The sequence below is a fragment of the Ambystoma mexicanum genome, chromosome 5p (assembly GCF_040938575.1).
Source record: "Ambystoma mexicanum isolate Mex_15411 chromosome 5p, UKY_AmexF1_1, whole genome shotgun sequence".
Lineage (NCBI taxonomy): Eukaryota > Metazoa > Chordata > Amphibia > Caudata > Ambystomatidae > Ambystoma > Ambystoma mexicanum.
Genome location: NC_090930.1, coordinates 174,338,863 through 174,363,439, shown reverse-complemented (window position 1 = coordinate 174,363,439; position 24,577 = coordinate 174,338,863). Strand labels below are relative to the sequence as shown.

Here is a 24,577-nt window from a genome sequence, read left to right as displayed (position 1 = left end):
TAAAGATGCAGTGTGCGAGTCCCTTCAAACTGGCATTGATTCTGCTGACAGTATCAGCAGGGCCATGGCGGCAAGTACCACAATTCGAAGGCATGCGTGGTTATGAAAGTCTGGCTTTGCTTCAGACGTACAGGCCAGACTTTTGAATATGCCCTTTGACGGCTCTTCCCTTTTCGGTAAAAAGGCGGATGACAGTCTGGAAAAACTGCAAACATCCAAAGCAGCAGCAAAATCATTAGGAGCTGCAATCCGTCAGACTACTTTTCGTCCCTCAGGATCCTCTTGGAGAGGAAGGTCCTTTCGCTATTATTCCACATACAGAAGAGGCAGAGGACGGCCGGCTCAAAGAGACCAAGGAAAATGTACCCGTGGTGGATGGGGTAGAGGAAAGAAAGCCGCAGCAGCAGGAGCCGCTTTACCTTCGGCATCTGCATCAGCCGCTCCCAAACCGCTCTGAGGTCTCCCCTGACAAAACACCTTTAGGGGGCAGGTTAACTCACCATCTGACGGAATGGCAGGCTATTACGTCAGATGCTTGGGCTCTGGAGACAGTGGCCCAAGGTTACTGCCTGCCTTTCCTACGCACCCCTCAGTGCCATCCACCGGGGAACAACTCTTTGAAGTTTCCAGATCCGCTCCTCCTGCAGGACATTCTAGACCTGCTAGAGAAAGGTGCCATCGAACCGGTACCTGTAGCGGAAAGGAACAAGGGTTGGTACTCCCCCTACTTCATGGTACCGAAAAAGGACGGAGGACTGAGACCCATCTTGGACTTACGAGAATTGAACAAGTTCCTCAACAAGTTCAAGATGGTAACTCTTTCTCAGATCCTTCAGGCCCTCCAGCTTCAGGACTGGCTGGTATCTCTGGACCTTCAGGATGCTTATTTCCATGTGCCAATTCATCTCAAGCACAGGAAATACCTGAGGTTCGCAATTGGCAACTCCCATTATCAATTTAGAGTTCTGCCATTTGGGCTGACCTCCGCCCCGAGGGTCTTTACCAAGCTAATGTCGGTTGTGGCTGCAAGTCTAAGGAGGGAAGGGATTCACGTCTACCCCTACCTGGACGACTGGTTGATCAGAGCGGTATCTTCAGAACAAGTTCAGATCCAACTAGATTGTCTACCACTTCCTTCACAGACTGGGCTTCTCCCTCAATTTAAAGAAGTCACAGATGATACCATCAGAGACTCCAGTTCATTGGAGCGGTCCTGGACACTTCTCTGGGAAAAGCCTCGCCACCAGAGGTGAGGGCTCAAGATATTCTACAGATGGTCACCAAGTTTCAAAATGCCCAACGTCTCCCAGCCTTCGACTTTTTGAGGTTGCTAGGCCTCATGGCATCCTGCATCTTCCTTGTGCCAGAGGCTCGCCTGAGAATGAGATCTCTTCAGTGGGCACTGAGAAGTCAGTGGTCACAATTCTCAGGGAGAATGACAGATCTCCTCCGGATTCCGGACAAGGTAGCCCACGACCTTCAATGGTGGGCCTATCCAGAGAACATCTTGAAAGGAGAACTGTTTTGGCAACCATGGCCGGAGATAACAGTAGTCAGACGCCTCACTCACGGGGTGGGGAGCCCATGCCAACGACTTGACCATCAGCGGCCGTTGGTCTCCATCGGAGTCCAGACTACACATCAACCTGTTGGAGCTGAGAGCCATCAGACTGGCACTGAAGGCTTTTCTGCCATCTCTACGGGGGAGAAATGTCCTGATAGTGACGGACAATACGGTGGCCATGCACTACCTCAACAAAAGAGGAGGCGTAGGATCACTACCACTGTGCAGAGAGGTGATGCAGCTCTGGTTTTGGGCAATTCAGGAAGGAATCTCTCTATCGGCAATTCACTTAGCCGGAGAGAAGAACTTGACAGCGGACACTCTGAGCAGGCAGAACACAGTCTCCAACGAGTGGGAGATAGCTCAGGAAGTCATTCAAGAGATCTTCGCCCTTTGGGGAACCCTTCAAGTGGATCTGTTCGCCTCCAGTATCAACAGGAAGTGCGAACGGTTTTGCTCAAGGGAATTTCCCCCGAGAGGAGCTCTAGGAGACGCGTTCGTAGTGGACTGGGAGTTCCCACTTCTGTACGCGTTTCCTCCGGTCCCTGTCATTCCTCAAATGATCAGGAGGTTGAGAAGGTTTCGGAAGACCATGATCCTAATTGCCCCGGATTGGGCCAGGAGAACGTGGTACCCAGACCTTCTGGACATGTCCATCTGCCCTCCAATTCGTCTTCCATACAGAGAAGATCTTCTCTCGCAGAAGGGAGGTCAGGTTCTCCATCCAGCCATCAAGACCCTCAACCTTCACGCTTGGTTTCTGAAAGGTTGAGGTACAAGTATTGGGACCTTCCAGATGACGTAATGTAGTGTTGCTTTCGGCCAGAAGGACAGCAACTAAGACTCTATACCGCTGCCGTTGGAATAAATTTTGCATCTGGTGCAGAGAAAAGAATATCGAACCCTTTTCATGTGGTACACCTGCGGTGTTATCCTTTTTACTTTACTTGGCAAATTCAGGCCTTCAAGTTGGCACTATTAAGGGCTATCTCGCAGCGCTGTCAATCTTCAAGCGCACTGCAGAGGAGCCATCATATTTCAAAATTCCATTAGTAATACAATACTTGAAAGGATTAACTAATGTTTATCCTCCAAGACCATTCTAAGTTCCCTTATGGGACTTAAATTTAGTTCTAAACTTCCTAAAGGGTGCTCCAATTGAACCACTCCACTCTTGTTCATTGAAGTTTCGCACCCTCAAAACTGTCTTATTAATAGCATTAACATCTGCTAGAAGGGTTAGCGAGTTACAAGCCCTATCTTGTAAACCTCCTCATACAAATTTTCATAAGGACAAAGTTGTTCTACAGGTGAAGCCTAACTTCCTCCCAAAGGTAGTTTCTGAATTTCACATCACTCAGAAGATTACTTTACCTCAATTCTATCTTCCTCCCCATCCGGGGAAAGAAGAAGAGCGACTACACGGGCTGGACCCTAAGCGAGCCTTGAGTTTTTATATCAGCGGACTTGCTAAGATTAGGCAAGCAGACAAACTCTTCGTAGGTTACGCAGGACAAAAGTTGGTATTACCAATAACAAAACAAACCATTTCCAGATGGATTATTTTGGCCATTCTGGAATGTTATAAATTGGCAGGGAAAGAACCCCCTCAAAATCTAAGGGCTCATTCGACCAGGGGTATCACAGCCTCTTCAGCTCTCCAAAGAGGGGTACCAATTAGAGACATATGTGCGGCTGCCACATGGTTGTCGCACATACCCTTACCAAATTCTATAGCTTGGATTCCTCCTCTAGTCAAGAGACTAGATTTGGCAAAGCTGTGTTACACTCTGTCCATTATTAAAGGGTAACATGGCATCTCTTACTCCCGCCTCCAATCACATATTACTGCTATGGGAGTCTATCATAGATAAGGAATACGTCGGAGGACACAATCCCTTCGAAGAACAAGTTACTTCTTACCTGGTAACGTTCTTTCGATGGGATGTTCCTCCGACGTATTCCTTATCGCCCCTCCCAACCATCCCCGCAGTAACATTTCCCTTGTGGTTGCAGCTTACGCTCCTTCAAGGGTAATGACCAATTCATGCAAAGACTATCTTACTCTACAAAACGGAACTGAGCAACGGACGCTGCGCGTGGCTTTTTATGGACATGATGACGTCGGCGTCGATACGGTGGCTGTCGAACACCTACGTGACGGACGTCGACGTGCAGCGCCCTCTTCTGGGGAAAAAAGTTTTCCGAGGCCAGCAAGCTGGAGATACAATTATCATAGATAAGGAATACGTCGGAGGAACATCCCATCGAAAAAACGTTACCAGGTACGAAGTAACTTGTTCTTCTCCCCCTCTTACTATACGTGACCAGCTCAATACCCGCCGAGATCCCGCAACAGTTAATCAGAGAACTCCAAAACGCAGTATATAGCTTCATATGGGCGAAAAAGAGACACCGAATACAGATACGCATCCTGACTCGTCCCCCACTCCTGGGAGTCCCGGACCTGGGCAGATACATCATGGCAGCTCATTTGGCCCCTATGGGCTAACCAGCGGACACAGGTTGGAGAGGATTAGAACAAGCATCCACACAGATCCCGAATTGCGCTCCTGCCACTGAACACCAGGGCCCGGGAATCCGAAGGAAAACTACTAGGAGTCACCAAAACTGCCCTACGTAGCTGGGATAGAGCCAGGCAAATGAAAACGATCAAACGTGGTCTGGGCCCATTATCCTCAATAGCACACAACACTAACTTCACCCCAGGCTTGCAGAAGAAATTCTGGGAGGGATGGAAAGGCGCAGATACCCTGACACTGCAGGACATGTACCAGAACGGTAACCCAATGCCCTTTTTAGAATGCAAAAAGAAATTTGATCTGGGGGAAAATGAAAGGTTCAGATACATGCAAGTAAGACACTGGATCTCCCTTCCGTCAGTGAAAAAGGCGGGGACAAGAGCCCCAACAGGCCTGGAACTAACTATGTAGGAGGGGGAACCAAAGAGGGGGATATCAAGAATCTACAGACTGCTTGATGGGGCACAACCAATGGACAACCGATAACAGAAAGAGAGTGGGACCAGATATGGACAAGAGCCCATAGATCCTCCAAAAGTACAGCAATCAAAGAAGCTGCATATAAACTGCTACAGATGGTACATGTCCCCCCCCCCACCGCTCACACAAAATAAACCCAGAATATTCCCTGGACTGCTGGAGACAATGTGGAGGGAGAATAGATTTATTCCACATGTGGTGGACATGCCCCATGGCGATATCCTACTGGAAGGGAAATACTGGGACACATCAAAGACTTTACTGGCAGGGGCTTACCGCTCTCACCTAAGGTGATCCTGCTGGGAGCGGTGGCGGAAGGATCATATGCAGTCTTGGGACACATGGCCACCCTGATAACACACTTACTATCAGCAGCGCAAATGACATTGGCACAACAGTGGAAAACACCAGCGGGGCAGACGACGCCATGGTGGTGGGTAAAAGTATGGGGAGTGATGGCAATGGAAAAGGTAACTGCCATAAGAACAGGAAAAGACGAGAGATATTTGTCCACATGGCTCCCCTTCAGAGACTTTGTTGGGGACAGAGAAGCTCATTTTTATAAACCACAGACCCTTAGAAATATTATGATCACCTAACAATCCAGAACAAGGAAAGAGAGACAGCACGACGAGGGAAACCAGCAGGTGACAGCAAAGGACTCATGAACCCAGCAAGAATGGCCAGGGGATGGGGGAGGGAGGGAAGACCTAGGGGGGGTAAAAATAAAACAACAAAGGGGAAAATCCCGGAGATACAGGACAATTTTACGATATAGCAACAAGAGCGAATATGACTCAACCCATTATGTTGCAAGAAATGTTATGTTGCACTTATTATGTATGGAATACTGTATTGCCGAAGGAAAAATAAAGCTGTTTAAAAAAAAAAAGATTGATTTCAGGGTAGGGGGTAAACGAGGGATCCAACATCTGTCGCTGAACGTTAGGGGTTTGAATACCCTGGTTAAAAGATGCAAGGTAGAAGAATTCCTAAGGCAGGGTAAGCCAGACATTGTGGCCCTGCAAGAGACCCATATAGCTAAGAAAGATAGCTATAAATTAAGGGACAAGGGCTGCCCAAATATACTTCAATCTAATAATAGGGGGAAGACGGGAGGGGACCTAACAGCTTTTAAGAGAATGGTAGGATTGCAAATAGCAGCAAAAGAAGTTGATCCGGAGGGTAGATACATTTTGGCTCATATTCGGCTTGGGAGTTCAAGGTATACAATAGCCACCCTTTACACACCCAATACAGGTCAAGATGGATTCCTCCAAGTAGTGCTAAACAAACTTGAAAAATGTGCAACAGGGCAAATTATAATAACCAGGGACTTCAATGTAGCATGGGACTCGCTTGTAGACAAGAGTACGACAACTAATGTCATTCACAGGGGTCCCTCGCAAAAACTCTGAGCAAGTATGACCAGACTAGCTATGGTCGGTTCTTGGAGAGAAATTCAGAAGGGAGTTAAAGGATTCACTTTTTACTCCGATGTCCATCGGTCCTTTTCTCGGATAGACTATATATGGGTGTAGCTACATTATTGGGGCAAGTATGCAAAATCGATCTAAGGCCGATTAGTCTATCAGAGCATGCTCCCTTATCAATAGAAATCCTGCAGGAAATATGTGGCTCTGGGTGTGGTGCTGGAAATTTCCAAATCAGTTAGGTGACCCAGTCATAAGCAAGGAAATGCGGGGTAAAATCTGAGTTTTTTTTTTTTTAAAGCAAAGAAGACACCGGGAATGCAGAAACAGACTGTGGGCCGGATTCATGGAACATTTTCCTATGGGATTGCGTCATTATAAAACACTTCCATGAATCAGGCCCTGTGTGGGATGCCTTTAATGCGACAATGAGGGGTGAGCTAATTCCAAGGAATGCCCTACAAGAAAAACAACTTACCTCAATGCAAAGTCACTTAGAATCCCAATTGCAAGGGGTAATGAGTAGAATGGAATTAGGTAGGGAGGGTGACGCTGAGGAGGGAATATAGACATATTAGGGGACAATTGGTATTATTACAAACTAGACAGGCTGAGAAGTCATTATTATTTTTAAAACAGAGTTACTATATTAAGCCAAATAAAGCTGACCGATTGATAGCACGCCAAGTGAGAAAGGAGGAGGAAGCCAGGGCCATCCTTCATATTAGAACGGGGAAACCTTTAGCTCTTCTTGCAAAGATATAATAAAGGTATTCACAGAGTATTACTCAGCGTTGTATACTACTGACTTACTGGATGAAGAAGCCCAGGAGGCATATTTGAAACAATGTCACCTAAATAGAATTGATTCAGGCGAAAGGGAGGAACTAGAAGGGGAGATTACTTTAGAGGAAGTTTGTTCAACTATCAGATCTTTACCTATAAATAAGGCCCCTGGACCAGACTGTTTTCCGGCAATCTTTTGTAAAACTTACATTGACACATTAACCCCGGTAATAACATCCCTTTTTAATTCCTTTATTGAATCAGATCATATAACTCCATCTCTGGAAGAGGCAAAGGTAGTGTTATTTCCCAAGCCTAATAAAGATAGGACAAATTGTGGGTCATATCGACCCATAGCTCCCAACAATGTAGATGCGAAAATATTTACTAAAATATTAGCAATGAGAATGAAAAAATGAATACCCACTTATTCACCCGGATCAGTCAGGTTTTGTTAAGGGAAGGAAAACTTTCAACAATATAAGGCCGTTGAGTCATTTGATTGAGAAGGTAAACAAAGCAAGGCTGGCCACAGGGATAATAACATTAAACACAGAAAAAGTGTTTGACTGAGTGGAGTGGTCTTTTTTTATTTTCGTGCCGTGGAGGCTGTGGGGTTCCGGCCTAGATGTTTATGCAAGGTTCAGGCAAATTATTAGTCGCCGATATTGTGTTTAGCTGTTAATGGTTGTTTCATAAGGAATCGGGGTGTCTCGGGGTACAAAAAAGAAATCCCTGTTGGCCCCAGTGTTGTATCCAATACATTTGGAGACTTTTTTATCCAAGATTCACCATGCAAAGAACATTAGAAGTATACAATTTGGAGGAGTAGAACATAAGGGGATGGTGTTTGCCGACCAATTACTTATTACGACATTGGAGATGGCCTCTACATTGCCAAGATTCACTATAGAACTTACAAAATTCGTGAAGTGGCAGGATTGAAAGTTAACATCCATAAATCAGAAATTATGGTTATGCAAGGAGGAGTACTTTCAATGGACCGGTCTTTAGACGTAGGTCAGTATTTGAAGACAGGGTTAAGATATTTGGGAGTGAAGATAACCAATTCAATAGAATCCATGTATCGGGTGAATTATCCCACGTTACTAGACTCTGTTAAAAAGTGGCTGGAGGAGCGTAACCCATTGTCAATTTCATGGATAGGTAGGATTAATGTAATAAAAATGGTTGTGCTCCCAAGGGTATTATATTTGCAGGCCCTTACCATTAGCAGTCCCGTCAACATTTTTCAAAACTTTAAATAAGATAGTAAGTACTTTCATATGGAAAGGAAAACAATAAAGGGTGGCTTGGAAAGTACTGACAGCACCCATAAAGAGTAGTGGGATGGGGGTTCTAGATTTCTAAACTTATTATCAAGCAGCCCAGTTGCGGATAATACAGGGGGGTAACCAGAAGAAAATATGGCTACAGATGGATAGCGCAGTGGTTGGGAGGCCCTTGGGAGAAATACTTGGATGTTAGAAGGTTGATAGACCCCCTAACATGTTTAAGAGTAAAATCACGTTGCTGATGGGTGACGTATGGGACAAGGTTGTGCGGAGGGAAGGCATAACTACGTTTCATTCTTCCTCAACGCCCCAATTTCGTAATCCTCAGTTCACGCCAGGAACAGAGCAGGGAGCCTTTAAGTGATTGGAAGAGGCGGGGTGCCAGAAGATGGGCGATATGCTAGCGTGCCAAAAGATCAAGACATTTCAACAATGTAAGCAGGCATTTGCATTGGCTGAAAATGAACAGTTTAGATATTAACAATTTATACATTGGCTACAGACAATGGCAAACAAACAATCAGCAATAAGGGATCTTACACCCTTTGAAAAATATTTAATTACTAATTCAGGTGACCAGGTGACCACCACATGGTTGGCACACTGCATAGGCTTTTGCCCTATATCTGATGAGCAGTGGCAGTTATAATAAAACAAATGCTAATAAAAATAATACTAAATAAATTGATAACCTTTAATTTTGGTAATAACGCTTTTATTAGAGAAGCAAGATAAATTGACTTAACACAGCTATATGAGAACATGATTTATAAAATTAGAATTTATTTAGACAATCCCTAAAACAAATACAACCTTTCTAGCTCCTTTATCGCCACCCTGTCACCCACACACACTGCAACCATTTAACATGTACTTTCTCTTTTACTTTCCATGTGTAAACCATCCTGTGAGCTTTAGACAACCATTTATCTACCCACGCACCCTGTGCGATTGGGAGGAGTGACGTACCCTTATACATCAGCCCATAGTCTTTCGAAACATAACATGTTTGAACATAAAAATATCTTAAGAGAAACTGTAGATCAATGTAATTCTAAGGTTACTTTAATATTTGTTGCAAAGCTTTGTAATTTGAGCACCAAAGAGAATTAGTTAAAGACCATTATTTATGTAACCTCTATCACCGATTGCGTTTATTTAAAATGAAATTCTTTGCCACAAACCACTGCACAAAGGGTATATTGATGGCTGGAGATGACCCTTTGCTGGGTGCATATGATACAGTGAAGTATTTGCTGACCTGCTCCTTTTTGCTGTTTTTATCTTTCAGTTATGTGCATGGCGGGTATAGGATTGGTTGTATTGTTCTTCAGCTGGCTGCTGTCAGTCTTCCGGTCGAAGTACCATGGATACCCCTACAGGTATGTAGCTTTCCATGCTTTTTACAGTACTTTGCATTGAATGTGCTGTTCAAGCAAAGGTGTGTTTTGGTCCATGTGCATGATTTCAGTTGGATTATGCTGTTGCTATTTTCTAATATTATTGCACTTTTCTTTAATTAAGTGGCACATCATCACAATCTAGGCATGTACAAGTGGATGGATTACATTCCACTTAAAATGTATTACAATTTAGTGTCTGCTTTTTATCACTAGAATAATACAATTGTATAAAATAGATGAACACGGGGAGCTGGGCTCTAGTAGTCATCTCTGGGATTGTGGCATTGCTCCAAGTCTAGGGCCTACACTGCTGCCATGGTCAGCAGTGAACTGACATCCGTGTGCAGAAAATGGAGGCACATTGGCTGATCTCCTTTTGAGCAACAGGGACACAATGACAGCTCGGTGAACAAGTGAGAATGCCACAACCCCTAGACAGCCAGAGTGATCGGTGGGAGTCCCGACCCTCTAGAGAGGTGTTTGGGCACTTATAAAAGGAAATGTTTGAATTAGTCAAGGACCTGCCAGATGACAACCAGACCTCCTTTCAAAATCGCCTTGCAGAAGCTTAGCAGTTCACTGTGCACAGGATGAGTCCTGCTGCCAATACTGTCCATATCAATGCCTATGTCATGTGCTTATGGGGTGGATGTCAGGAAATCTGTATGTTTGCAGAGCTACAATCTGCAATCAGAGGCATATGATAAAGTGCTTAATCTCTTCTTTGACCTCTGGCAAAGTCCCACCCGTCTTATGGGGAAAGGCTACCCAAAGGCCAGGAAGCTTACCCGCATCCCCCCTACGAATGGGAGGCTGAAATTGCCATATGGTACCCAAGCAAACCTTTCTTCTGTCAAGGGCTCAAGCATATCAGACGAGCAGATCGCTATTATCGTGAACATGCAAGCAAACTGCCCCCCCAGGGTTTTCTCATTTACCTGGGATGACTGCAAAAAGGAGGATGTTATTTCAGGAGGTGCGTGAGAGACCAGCGTACCAGCAGAGGAGAAGAATGAAGAGAGTTTGAAGAGGGGAGGCATAATCGAGTTGAGGTTGGAGCTAGATCGGAGGAGCAGTCAAAACCCAAGCAGCATCCCCTAAAAAGTGGAGAAAGGACATTGTATTGGGGCAAAGGGGAGGATGCTACTTCTGGAGGCGCATGAGAGACCAGCGTACCAGCAGAGGAGAAGAATGAAGCGGAGGAAGGTGTAGTAAAGGGAGTGTGCAAGGACTTCATAATCTGACGAAGAAAAGGAGGGCTGGCAGGACAGTGCCCTTGGAGAGTGAGTTACCTCTTTCATTTAGTAATAATCTCACATTCTGCTGGCTACACCGGCCGGTAACGGCCCGGGCCCAAGTTACAAGCCTGAGCGAAGCAATGGCCTGAACGCCGGGCCCCAGTGCTGTTACTTGGTAGCTATAGCCCACAGAATGCAGGATTATTGCCATTAGCACCCCAAGGCAAACCCTCGAGTGCCAACAGCAATAGAACAAAAAATACCATGCTGCTTCTTTCGCAGCAGCAGCCGGGGATAGTCAAACTGGGTTGCCATGGAAATGGAAGGCAGGACTCAGCTCTGAGCGCCTCTTCTGTTTCCATGGCTTCAAGAGAAAGCAATGCAGGCAGGACGGAAAAGCCCTTAAGTGGAAGGTAAGGAGTTTTGGTTTGGGCAAGGCGGGTGTATGGGAGGCATGGGTTTGGGGGCTGGGTTTGGAGGTAATGGAGGAGGGAAAAGAGCAGCTCTGGGTGCAGCAACTACTCTGTCAGCGCCCAAATCTGGGCTTGAATCGCTAGATTCAGCCCGAGTTTGGAGAAACCTGATTGGCTGCCGCACCGGCTGACTTTGCTAATTATGTTTAGAAGCAGGGAAAATACTTTTTACATTCTATTATGTGGCATACTGAGTACATATTTAATCTCTATTAGCCCACACTAATCATATAGCTGTGCAATGTTTCTCAAATGTCTCGACAGGTAAAACGTGTATTTGCAAGCTACTAGGAAGGCATACATTTATTGCTCCCCTCCCTCAGTTCTCCACATGCACACAACACACCATTTCTTACTCTTCACAAGTCAATTATATCATTCGCTATTGGAGAGTGCACATTTTGAGGCCGGTTGTATTTGATGTCGTCAGAATGCTCAGTTTCCATTGATGTATTTGATGTCAGAAGTGAATTGCCATCTGCGCAGGGACTGCTCAATGGCAGAGCTTGACGTGAAGGTGGGGTAGCTTCCAACAGCTGCTGATTTTTCTTATTTTTTTCTGTGGTTTTGTAGCATTAATGTAGCACATTACTGTAACTTCACAAATGCTTCTTTGCTGAATTTCAAGGGTTATGCTATGCAAGATCTCTCGCAAAAGAGTTGATGGCTGGAAGGTTTAGAATAAATCTTGACCTCTGGCATTGCTCTGGGCACCCTCCAGACCATCGTTCTTCGCCTGCCAAGCCATTACAAAAGGGGAAAAACCATATGCAAATCAGACTTGGTCCCACCCCCAAAGGGGTAGTCCAGCCCAAACTGCTAGGTCACATCGCTTTTGCACGAGACCGCAAATATCCCCAGACATGTTTAAGCCTTTTTGGGCGTCATCCTTGAGGTGTAGCTTGGGTCTCTAGGCCCAGCAGGCAAGGGACCCACGTCTGGGCATACCCTTCCCACTTGGGGTGACAATAGCAAAACAAAAGAGTTGATGGTTGGAAGGTTTAGAATAAATCATGACCTCTGGCATTGCTCTGGGCACCCCTCCAGACCATTGTTGGTGGGGTGGGGCCAAGCCTGATTTGCATATGGTCTTTCCCCTTCTGTAATGGCTTGGCAGGCGAAGAACGGTGGACTGGAGGGTTGCCCAGAGCATTGCCAGTGGTTAAGATTCATTCTAAACCTTCCAGCCATCACCTCTGTTTTTGCTTTGTCACCCCGAGTGGGACGAGTATGCCCAGACGTGGGTCCTGTGCCTGCTGGGCCTAGAGACCTAAGCTACTCCTCATTGATGAGCCCCAACAAGGGCGAAACATGTTTGGGGATGCTTGTGGTCTCGTGCAGAAGGGATGTGGCATAGCAGTTCGGGCTGGACTGCCCCTTTTGGGGTGGGGCCAAGCCTGATTTGCATATGGTCTTTCCCCTTCTGAAATGGCTTGGCAGGCGAAGAACAGTGGTCTGGAGGGTTGCCCAGATCATTGCCAGTGGTTAAGATTAATTCTAAACCTTCCAGCCATCACCTCTTTGTTTTTGCTATGCAAGATCTCTCGCCAGCTCTGCTACTATATATTTTTCTTTTGATGTCATTGGTGATCACATCTGTTATGTCATCACTGTATTCTAAAGACGTACCGACAATGGGTTTAAGGTTGCAAATGTTTATCCTTCCCAGAATTACCGAATTTCTGGAACTTGGACATTCATTATCCGCCAGCTACAAACATAACTACATAGTATGCCAATATCAGTCACACAGTATGAGAACACTTGATTTAATCTTTCTTGCTTAACCAGCAACAGTTTAAGCAATAAACTGGCTTCCTAGAAAGTATGCCATGCTGCTTCAGAAAGGTCACTAAACCTTGCCTCAGCTGAGGCATATCCATCTAACCACTGACTTGCTTGTAAAGTAATTTCTTGATTGTCTCAGTCTTGCCTGGTTTTATTTATTTTATTAATTTGAAATAGCACAAACCTTACCCAAAGGCATACAGAGCAAGTTGCAACACGAAGAAGGGCAATAATGGAAAGCCATGTAAAGCAAACTAACCTATAATACAAACATTTAAAAAGTAAGTAAAATTACAGAAAATAAAATTGCTAAAGGGACAAAAAATAAGGTTACAAATGAATGGCTTTGAAAAGATACCGTTGGAAATCCCTGCAAAAAGCAATGAAGATTGATTGCTAAGCTCAGAAGTACAGGAACTGAAGTCCAAATCTGTGGTATAGTACAAGAAAAAACGTCCTTGGATGTAGTTGCTGTCCTCACTAAAGGAATTTCCAAACAAGTTACTAATTGGCTTTGCCTTTACATAGGGCCGCCAGAAGAAAATGTGGCAGGACGATATGAAGGCTGTTGGAGCTGAATTGAGATGAAGGCAATGGAGCACATTTTGAAAAAATATTGGCTTCAAGTGGCAAAAGATTTGGAGATTGGGAGAAATGTGAATCAAATTTCCGAGCACCTATGATACAAAAGAGCCACATTAGGAAATATGTCACACAGTACACTTCAAGAGTCCCATAAAGAGAGCACTTTCGTAAGAGAATGAGAGCTGACACTATACACCGGAAGAGGTCGGATATGATACATTTTATGCGCCATAGCAAAGAGATCGAATAAAAGCCAGTTGAGTTTTGTTAGTGAGATGTACACTAATTGAAGGGTTGCTGTGATGGAGCCAATGCGTAAACAAAGGTGTGTTAGATAACATCTTTGCTCAAAAGATCAAGCCATGACTGAATTTGATCATTGCCTTTGCAAGCAAAGAAGAAACTTTCTTGAAGAGTTACCTCAAAGGGATATCTACAATGTGACACCTTTAGATAGTTTTGTGTCATCAGCGTTCTTATGAATGCCAACTTCGTACTCTTAACAGACAGGGTTCCATTTAAAAATAGAACAGAATACGGGACAGAATGGACCCTTGGGACATTCTGCAATGGTCAGAGAAAGGGAAGGTGTGAAAAGGTCCCATTTGGGCAGACTGAGACCTGTTGATGAAACACAGAATGGAACCAGTTGAGCACAAACCTTCTAGACACATCCTTCTTAGTCAAATGGCAAGGAGAAGAGCTCCGAGATCACTTTGTAATGAAGCCGACATTTCGCTCAACCAGTATGCAGAAGATCTATCTGCTCTTTTCTATAGCGCCACTAACCCATAGGCCCCAGGGCGCTCACAAAGAAAAAAACCTAGAAGACAAAGAGGGGATCTAGTCATCAGAAAAAAGGGGTAATCTAAAAATTGAAAGCTAAGATACATACGTTAGATAAATGAACCAAGCTCTTTGTCATAGATTCACAATTATCCCTATAAGTCAGTTTTACCAAGGACATATTGCGCCTCTGTAATTGCCTCGGCTACCTCTCCTTCAGAACCAGAGTTCAACCCCTGGTCATCTCCCACACCGATTGGGGAAATGCCCGCCTTACCTGCAATCGGCTGACACCTGTGGCCCCCTTTAGGGCCACATAACATGTTGCAGCATGATTCAGAACGAGAAACAAGAAATTCAACCACATTTCTCCCATAATAAAGGAGCTACACGTTAAGTGTACTGTTGTACTGGAGTCAATGTTTGTTTGTCCTGCACCTGCTCCTCTCTCTGTGTATGGTTGGCATCCTCAAGAGGAAGTCTACTCTTCGCCGAAACGTGGTGTTGCCCTTTTGGAAGTGGACTTAAGTAATTATCTTTCCCAGTGACTCGTAACTTGGGCTATTGAGCTTGGGCTTGAATGCATGCCTTGGATTTAGCAGTGGTTTTTACGTTACTTACTGCCCTACTTCTATTTTCTCCTAGTCTTGCTGCTTACAGCCCGCCCCCTAACTCCCGGCAGGCCTACTTCAACTGGGTGCACGCGCACCCGAAGTGCACGCTAAGTGTACTGTTGTACTGGGTGACGGGGAGCGGGTGTGGGCCGTGGCAACTATAACGTTATAAGGTAGTATTGCAATTCATGTTGATTATTCTTTTTCCCGTTGTGTCCAAACTGGGGGACGCGTGCATCAATCTGCTCATTGCTTAGACAATTATATTTGGAGGAAGCATCTCTCAGTGTGGTCATTGTTTGGACGAAAATCACACCAGTTTAAACATCTAGATGCAATTTATAACGATTTGAAGTTCTCCGTACTTAATAAAAAATGTTCCTTGCTTCGAAGACACTACATTACATTACCATAGGGGAGACCTTAACTCCTCCTTTTCTTTACCTTTTGATAATATGGCACGCGGACTTCGCAGTGGGAGGCTCATGTCAGTCTTCCTCTTCGAAAAACATTATAGAGGAAGCCTAATCCACTTTTGTTCCTTATAATCAGTTTAACAAGGAAACCATGGAGTCTGATGTTAAACATAGAATGATGCTGAAATTATGAACTCCAACAGGGATAAGCTTGTTACTATGGACGAGACTGAGATCTCTGATCACATGCTCATTAAAGCTCAGGTCCATAGTACAGACGAAGGGGCCTCTAAATTCGATTCCACTCTTTAGTCCTTGGAAGAGATTTTCGACCTTGAAAGATCTGACTCTCACAATCGCTTAAGCAATCGGAAAATTCCACTGCAAAGATCGCGGTCTCTAAACACAATAGATATCAGCAATAGTTCTCTGACTGAGGTGGAGAGGAAGTGGAGAAGCAAGTGGTCTATCGTGGTCTGGCGGGGGGCCGAGGGCCAGGCGTGCCTAAACAACATTGCATCTGACTCACATGGTCGACGTCTGCGTCGTGCAGCCAACCAACGCATGGTAAGCGATATAAACTGTGCACGATATACACCAGTATAACAGCACAACACGCAGCAGTTAAATTTGTGTCCAGAGCTGCTTCCAGCCCAAATTTCTCTCTCCTAGCGCCCCCGCCCCTCCTCCTCCTATCTACGAGGTGAAAATGGCAACAAAATCAAAGCTGGCCAAAGCCGTGGCCATGTGCAGCGAATCTGATGAAGATGATGGCCGCTGCCTACGCAGCTCAAGGAAAAGGGGTGCGGGGACTGGACACGGTGCATTCACGCAAGAAAAGGGCGAATCACAATCTAATAAAGTCCCCCTCAATTTCAGCGTACGTCCCATCGGTCACATAAGGAATCTAACCCCCCAGGTATCCCCAGCCCCTCCACGCCAACAACTGAAAAACGTAACTTACTTGAAAACATGGATGAGGAGACGACACGCGAGGCAACACTCATGCCTCCGGCGCCATCAACTGGAAACGTCGCGCAGAAAGTGATGGCTCTCCCGCCCAGCACCGCCGTGCTGGCTTTGCTGCAGCCCCCCGGAGGGGAAGCTAAGCAACTCGGCTGAAGCTCCGCTGTGGCGGTTGAAGAGCCACATGCCAACGCCTCGGCTGTAGCCACAGAACCCAGACCATCTCCGATCATGCTGGAGCCCCTGTGCACCGCTGCCAGTCGGGTCACGGGTCGGCAGGGGGCAGGCCAAGAGCATAGTTGCGAGCGCGAGCCCGCAGCCAGAACAAAAGATCACTTGGCTTGTGCGACTGAGGAAAACGACGCAGACTCCAGGAAAACAAATTCTGCATTACAAAACCCCTGCCAATTCACAATAGCACAAGTGCATGCCACTTGCGGAAAGGCTATTGCACAAAGCATAGCAAACACGCCAAATCAAATTATCACGCATAACTGTTTTGATCAAACAGCTAGCTCAGTAACAGCAGCAAAAAACTGTAAAACAAAAAAAAAATATCCAGGGAAGATGGTGAAAAACAAGCCTCGAGCTTGGTCCCACAAAACAAAAAAAAACAAAATAAGAAAAAAAAACACACCATCACGGGCGAAATCTAACACACACAACAAGCATCTGCAACATTCCAACAAAGGTGGCGCAAACAGTAACACAAGCGCAGCAGCAGTAAAAAAAAATGTACAATGCGTATTTTGACAGATTTCTTTGAAACTCAATTATTCACAAAAACCAAAACATACAGCGAATCTTCTGACGCTGAAATGCTCGCCGCCGTGAAAGAGACTTTTCCATATGCAAAACAACGTAAACTGGACATCACCCCAGAGATAATATCAGAGCCAGCAGAAGCCCTTGAATCTCACACGCCGGAAAACGCGCCAGAAGTAAGGTCAACACAAAATGCGCTACCTTACTACAAAATTGTTTCTGGAAAAAGAACACCTTCAATCAGTCACTCGCCACAGAAACTATCAAGCACAACAAACAATGGCGAAGATAACAAAACTCTGACACACGTAGAAAAATCAACAAACTCGCCACATCGCAAAGCAAAAGAGCCGACCCTCATTTCTGATGCTAAAAAACATACCAAAGATTCAGAGCTTGTTAGCGACTCAGCACCTTCCCAAAGTGCATCAAACCTTAACACGTTTCAACAAACTCTGTGCAAATAGAGCAACCGACACACCTGAATCAGCCAAACACAGCAGCACATAACGAACATCTGGCGGCAGAACAGGAAATACAACTTAATCAGCAAGACAAAAGGAAACACTGCACACCCTCAACTGCCAATCGCTCTCCTTTCAAAACACAGAGAGCTGCTATCGTGCTACAAACCCCAAGAAGGAGGCAAAGTGATTACTCACACACCCCTAGTAGGGGGCCTTCGCCACAGACCCTTGGTGTAACTCAGGACTCGTCTTCAATGAAACCTGACATGTTAAGTATAATGTCAGCCATAACAATCGCACTTGTGCCATTTTGCAAATTGTACGAGGTAATTAATGATATAGTAAAAGACCAACAATCCATCCAAGCCATGATCCTGACTAAAGTGTTACACCTAGAAGGTTACATAACTGCAAAAGAGGACACCAAAAACAAGGACTTGATCGATCAACTCACTAGTAACCTGATGGACAAAATAAAAGCCTCAATCAATGTGCCAGCATTGCACGAAACCAACCCTACCAAGGGATCCAACACCAAGAACTCCGGCACCCAGACGAAATCAGTCATCGACTTAACGCACGAAAACACATCAACTGAGAATCCAGAATCACAGATCCCATTCAGAAGTTTAAACACCAAATCTGACAACACATAAAAAGTGACTACAGAGCAACCAAAAAATGTTGCAAAGGTAGTTTTAGTGCTGAACAAACCAACCACAAACAACAAGATTGACAGCGAGGTTTCAGAAACAACATATTCAATATTTGAACAACACAACCTCAAAGGTAAAGCTGACACAGGCGACCCCAGTAGTTCACCGTCCAACAACCCAGGATCCTCAGAGAAGCAAAAGCAATAGGCAGTGTGCACAACCATCAGCAAGTATTGTCACATCAAATGGTCCAACTTTATCGACATCTGAGAAAACACAGCAAGGCAATCCCCACCACGCAGCATCAGAAGACATACAGTCTATACGATGCTGTAAAGACAGCGGAAAAGTCTGATCAACATAACACACTGTTGAACATCAGTGTGTACCCAGACGATCATCCAAATCAACCAATGACTCCAGTCTCAAGAACGCAAATGAAAGAGCAGAAACATCCATCAGTTCAGGAAGCATCCCCCATTCCGAAAAAAAACAGCACCAAAGAACGTAAAGAAACATTAGAGGAGAAACGCAACCGTCTACTCAACAAAATAAATCGGGGTGACTACAAGAAGCCCCAAGTGCAGAACAACTCACCACGAGATACTAAAACAAAAACGTACGACCAAAAGGACGCAAGGTGCTTTACAAGTGAAAGAAATAGACATCACGAACCAGACAAAAGAAAGGGACCAAGCACTGAAAGGAGGCCAAGAGCCCATCTCTCAACACAAGCTAAACTTAACAAACAACAGCATGAAACAAAAGCAAAACACCAGGATGAAATGGCCGAAAGACGAGGCTTAGGGACAACAAAAAGTCACCACGCTGCAGATCACAAACATCGACAAGAAAGAGGAAAAGGATCAAGAGAACCACAATCGAAACTAGGTGCCAACACTCACTGGAGAGCAAGCTCCGAGATTAACGAGCACTCAAAACAAAAAAAAATAATTTAGATGGTCACTTAGAATGACACAAAGATCCAGTAATAAAGAACAACTCCCCCTAAACAGGAGATCTGTATTAACAATTTTGCACCAAATCGGCAATTTAAGGAGCCTACATTCAGAAGACATAAGTATCGTCGATCCTTGGCATGACCGACATGGGGCAGCAGCGCTGTTCCATCTCGATTCATCAACTGCTTACAAACTGATCCAAAAACACAAACATGACATTTACAAGTGTGGCTACAATGTGGAAGATGCAACGAAGCGAGGTGATCAAGTAGGAAAGGAAGCAAGCAACAAAAATCATGAAAACCAGATACAAGAAACCCGCTCATGACAATAATGCACATGAAAAGAGAGCATTAACGAAAAGACAACAAACCGAGCATAGAACAGAAAAGGTCCACAAATAAGTGGAGGATCCTCACACATCAGACGAGTCAACATATAACAAAGAATCCTCCACAAAACAAATCTCACAACTGAAAATAGAACAGGCTACAAAAGAGGAGCAAAAAGACCAACGGACAAAAAACAACGAGACGACAACGACGACAAGAACCTTTGAACAAACAGTATGCTCAACTCCGAATCAACAAACATACTCACCTCAAATCGACAAACCAGGACTATGGGCACTCAATTTGCAGCGCAAGAAATAGCCATTCAGGAATTCCATCTCCAAGACACCGACAACACAACAAGCAGAGGGGCGTCCGCAGAAGGCAACTCTTTGCTCATGGAACACTCGAGGCCATTCACATCTGACTGTACAAGGGGGGCTAAACCTAGGAGAATACGATATCGTATGTCTTCAGGAGACATGGCTACAACAAACACCAACTATAAAAAGCTATCAAGTCATTCTAGCCCCAGCAGCCAGAGGATGTGCAGGACGCCCAACCTCAGGATTAATGATTGCATGCCGCAATGGATGTGGAGCATCCATTGAAAAGACACTAACCGCAAACGAGTCAATCCTGGCAGTGTTACTATCCTGGAAAGACGAAAACAATGACAAAGTGCCATTCAAAAAGGCCCTAATAGCCAATACATACTGGAATCTGGCGGCAATAACTGCAAAAAAGTTTATTTCCCTGTGTGAGCAAATGATCGACGTGGCCACGACAGAACATCTAGTGACCTCCATACTCTTAGGCAGTGATTTGAACGCAGTCTGCAAAACACAGAAGCACGATCGAGCAACAAATTCAAAATCTGCTGCAGAACGACGAGGCAAAGTATGGCTCAATTTTACCAACTCACGCGAGCTACACAATTTGAATGATGCATTTCCACAAACAAATAGAATGCCCACCTGGAAGCGAGCAAATCCCCCATCAACGAATGATTACATCTTCGTCTCCCAACCGCTCCTATGTATCACAAACTCGTTCAAGGTACGGCGCACATCAGCAAGTGACCATAATCTGTTGGAGACATCCTGACAATTGCCAAACAGTAACAAAAACAACACAAATATACAAATTGAACCAAATGCGCAAGGTACCTGGCTAAAACTAAGTGCCGCGGCCATTAATGACTTAACGTCAAAATACAAAGCAAAAGCACAACTAGAAACAAGTAGTCCAATTGACTATCAGCCCTTGCTAATGCCACACATGCAAGCAAATAACCTGAATGTCACAAGACCCAACACAAATCGCATATACAATAAAGAACTAGTCTAAAAAAGACGCGATTGCAGAAGAGCGCCGAGAGCAGCAAAAAAACAACCCTCAACAGACGTGCACACAAAAATTAAAGGCTTGAAATCAGACTATAAAGCATATGCGAGATTCCACAGACAAAAACGTTATCAGTCGGACACGGAACAGATCACAAAAGCGCTCATAACGAACCAGACTTTTGGTCTCTATTGAGAGCTACAGACAAATCGCTGGATAACCAAATTTTGAGCAACATCAACCAACTCACATGGAAACACCCCTTTGCAGGGGTGTTCAAAGCTTTAACCACGGAAAACACAAGTGACCAACAACAGGGAGCCTTGAATTGGGTCAATCTAGAAAACAGAGATGACACCCTGGACATAATCAAAAAAATTAAAAACTCAAGAGCACCGGGCCCGGACGGCATTACCAACTTTGAACTCAAGACACATCCAAATGAGTGGGCATACCTCTTGAGTGTCATCTTTCGGCGCTGCGCTGAAACAAGATCCATACCAACATCATGGACAAAAGCCACCATCATACCAATTTACAAAAAAGGCGACCTTACGGATCCCTCGAACTTCCATCCGATAGCCCTACTGGATGTCATGGGAAAGGTATACGCCACTCTAATCTTGAAATAATTCCAATCGTGGGCAGCAACTGCAAAATGCAATGACGAGCTCCAAGCAGGCTTAAAAAAATGCAGGCACTACGTGTAACATCATGGTCTATAGCATCCTAAAGAGCAAAGCCCTACAACACAATCAACGCCTGTTTGCAGTGTTCATAGACTTCACACAGGCATTCAACCGTGTCGAAAGATTTCTTGTGGGGAAAATTAAAAGCCTGGAACTGTCCGGAAGACATCCTATTTCCAATCCAAGCCCTTCATCGTAACACTACGATGAGGGTGCGCCTGAGTCGCAAAGGTGAATTGTCAGCAGAAATTCCCAGTACATGTGGAATAAAGCAGGGGTGTCCGCTAGCTTCAGCTCTTTTTCTTGCTTACATCAGAGATCTCCAAGAAATTGAGAAGACGACAAGAGCACTTCACCTAAAATCAGAAACGCAGCAATCGGACGGCTCCTTTATGCAGGCGACCTCACATTGTTTGATCAGACACCAAGAGGGCTGCAACACCAACTGAACGGCCTCCAACAGTACGCAAACAACAATCCTCTTGAAATCAATAAAGACAAAAACAAAATCATGATTATACAAAAACACAAAAGAAAAAACATCAGCTGGCATCTGGGTCAAACAAAAATTGAGATCGTCAAAACATTCAAATATCTAGGAGTCTACCTGGACAGCTCGTGGCACGAAACCACCATGCAAGCAGAGCTGCATGCAAAAATCGGCAAGTTAGCGGCCCAAGCAAAGGCCATAGACAGCAAATTCGGGAAATATTCCCTCATTCCAACCATTAACTTCTATAAAATGAAGGTCGTGCCGGCTGTCGCATATGGCGCCGAAGCAGTGCCGACCATCCCCAAGTCATGTTGGTCCAAACTCGAAGCCTCGTTCTGGCGACAGGTACTGAAGTTACCTAACTGAACATCAGGAGTGGCTATAAGACGCAAATTAAGCCTCCAGTCCCTATAATGTACGGTGACCTGTAACCCCATCATGCTGTTCATGAAATGTAGAATGGATGACAGCAATGAAATATTCAGGATGATCAAACTGGAGATGGACACATCCAAATCCGAAATGCTGACAAATTGGCAAAGAGAAAATCAAGCCTTACTCTACCAAATTGCATCCGATGAAGAACAACTAGCTCGTAACCCATGTAGAGTCTTACGTAAAATCAAAGACGCTGATTGGGCAAAGACACTAGACACTGCAACCAAACTACAGCTTACCTCACATCTGCCAAACACCCTGAAACGAAACGAACTGCAACACCTAATAAAGCAATTTCCGAACAGACAGGCTCGTAATCTAATTTTACGCGCTCGTCTAAACCTATTAAAAACAAATGAAATACTCCATATCAGAGGTTTCACACAATCAGCCAGCTGTCGATTCTGTCATGAAATCGCACCACCGTCAAAGGAAACAGTACATCTACTGATGGTCTGCCCAGCCACTGAGGCAATCGGACATCAATATCTTCCACTTATGGCGGGCTTTGACATCTTGCAAGAGGAAGAAACATGGTGGTGCAGGCTCATTGGCGGCGATAGAACCGCTGGGCAAATTGCCACAGCAAAAATCGTACAATACATTGTAAACAATTTACTCAATGTCAACTTGTGATCACAAGTAAAAGACGCATACAAACATAAATACAAATGCATACAAATAATTGCAAAAGACTTGCTGATGACAGGATGTACAACATAAGAAGATGGAGTGAAAAAGCCGAACGATCAAACATTATTGTAAACATCTTTTTTGATTAAAGAATAAAAAAATAGTTCTCTGACTGATATTTCTATGATGGCCCCGGTGGTGTTGTCGGAACTGGATAAGCGTGTGCGGCTGTCCTTGGCTCCGGTTACTCCACAGGTGCAAAGTTTGAGGGTTAAGGACGATATTAGTTTGTTTTCAGCAACAAAAAAAACTATGTAAATCTATCAAGGTGTACTTTAGCTTCCTCAATATTAAAACAGTGTGGACAAAAAGAAAACCTATCTGGCCCCTACACTTATGAATGCCCAAGCAAGAGTGTTTTTTAGGGCCGGTGGATCCTGCCATATGTAGCGATGAAAACGCACAAAGCAGTTCCTCCCCTATTGAGGTCAAAGCTCAAGTTCCTGCACTTGAACTTAATCTATCTCCCATTTCGGACAATCATGATCTTCAACATTTCCCTGTGATCCCGCGCATATTGGATCTCTTAGATAAAGGGCATGAAGTTACTCACCTAGAGATGAGGGCGATTAAAATGTCTATCGCAGAAATCTTCTCTGCAATTAATTGATTGGAAGGTTATGTGATGGCCAGAGAGAACTTTAACTAGAAATCAATCTACTCAGTTCCATTCTGATATGGAAGCATCAGTAGCTCACCCCTTAGATGAAGAGCAAAGACTGAGGAATGCTCCCATAACCAGGGAGCAATTTCCATGCGATTCTCCTTCGGGATCTTTGGGCCTCTTAGGGGCAATTCTAGGTAGCATTAAATAAATATCACAAGATATTAATCTCTTGAATGCAAACATTCTGCAAGAGAATTTTAAACGGGTGGAAAGAAAATAACGAATCGGATAAAGAGAAAGCCACAGGGTCCTTCCCCCGGGAGGTACAGGACTGAAATCAGTCTGTCGGCTTTGACAGATATTATTGATAAAGAAAATATGGGCGCAGAGATAGCTTCTTTAAATCAGCCGTCCTATCTGTCTCGACGTAAAAGAAAATTACAACTGAGAACAGAAACACGAAGAGAAAATAGAAAAAACTTTGTTTCAGAAAAGACAAAGAACATGCCTCAAACCAAAAATAATAAACATAATGCAAATATAAAAATGTATGCATTTTAAGTAGCGATGATGAAATCCTTCATTTGCAACAGTTAAGTGATGAAAGCAAAACACACTTACAAATTCAAGATAAATTGCCACACTTTAAGAGCAATAGCCCAAATAAAGAGCTTGTGAAATCTCCCAAGAAAAAGTGATTTAAATGTGAAACAAAAGTCAAAGGTAAGCATGGTAATATCAGAGGAAGCGATTAAAAA

General features: G+C 44.5%; 1 protein-coding gene across 1 annotated transcript in view; it reads left to right on the top strand.

Annotated features, from left to right (window-relative positions):
• MAGT1 (magnesium transporter 1) overlaps positions 1 to 24,577 on the top strand; it is a 629,140-nt gene that overhangs the window by 588,104 nt on the left and 16,459 nt on the right. Inside the window, exon 9 of the mRNA XM_069612586.1 lies at positions 9,393 to 9,483. Coding sequence (XP_069468687.1) covers positions 9,393 to 9,483 — 91 coding nt within the window. The remainder of the gene's footprint in view (positions 1 to 9,392; positions 9,484 to 24,577) is intronic.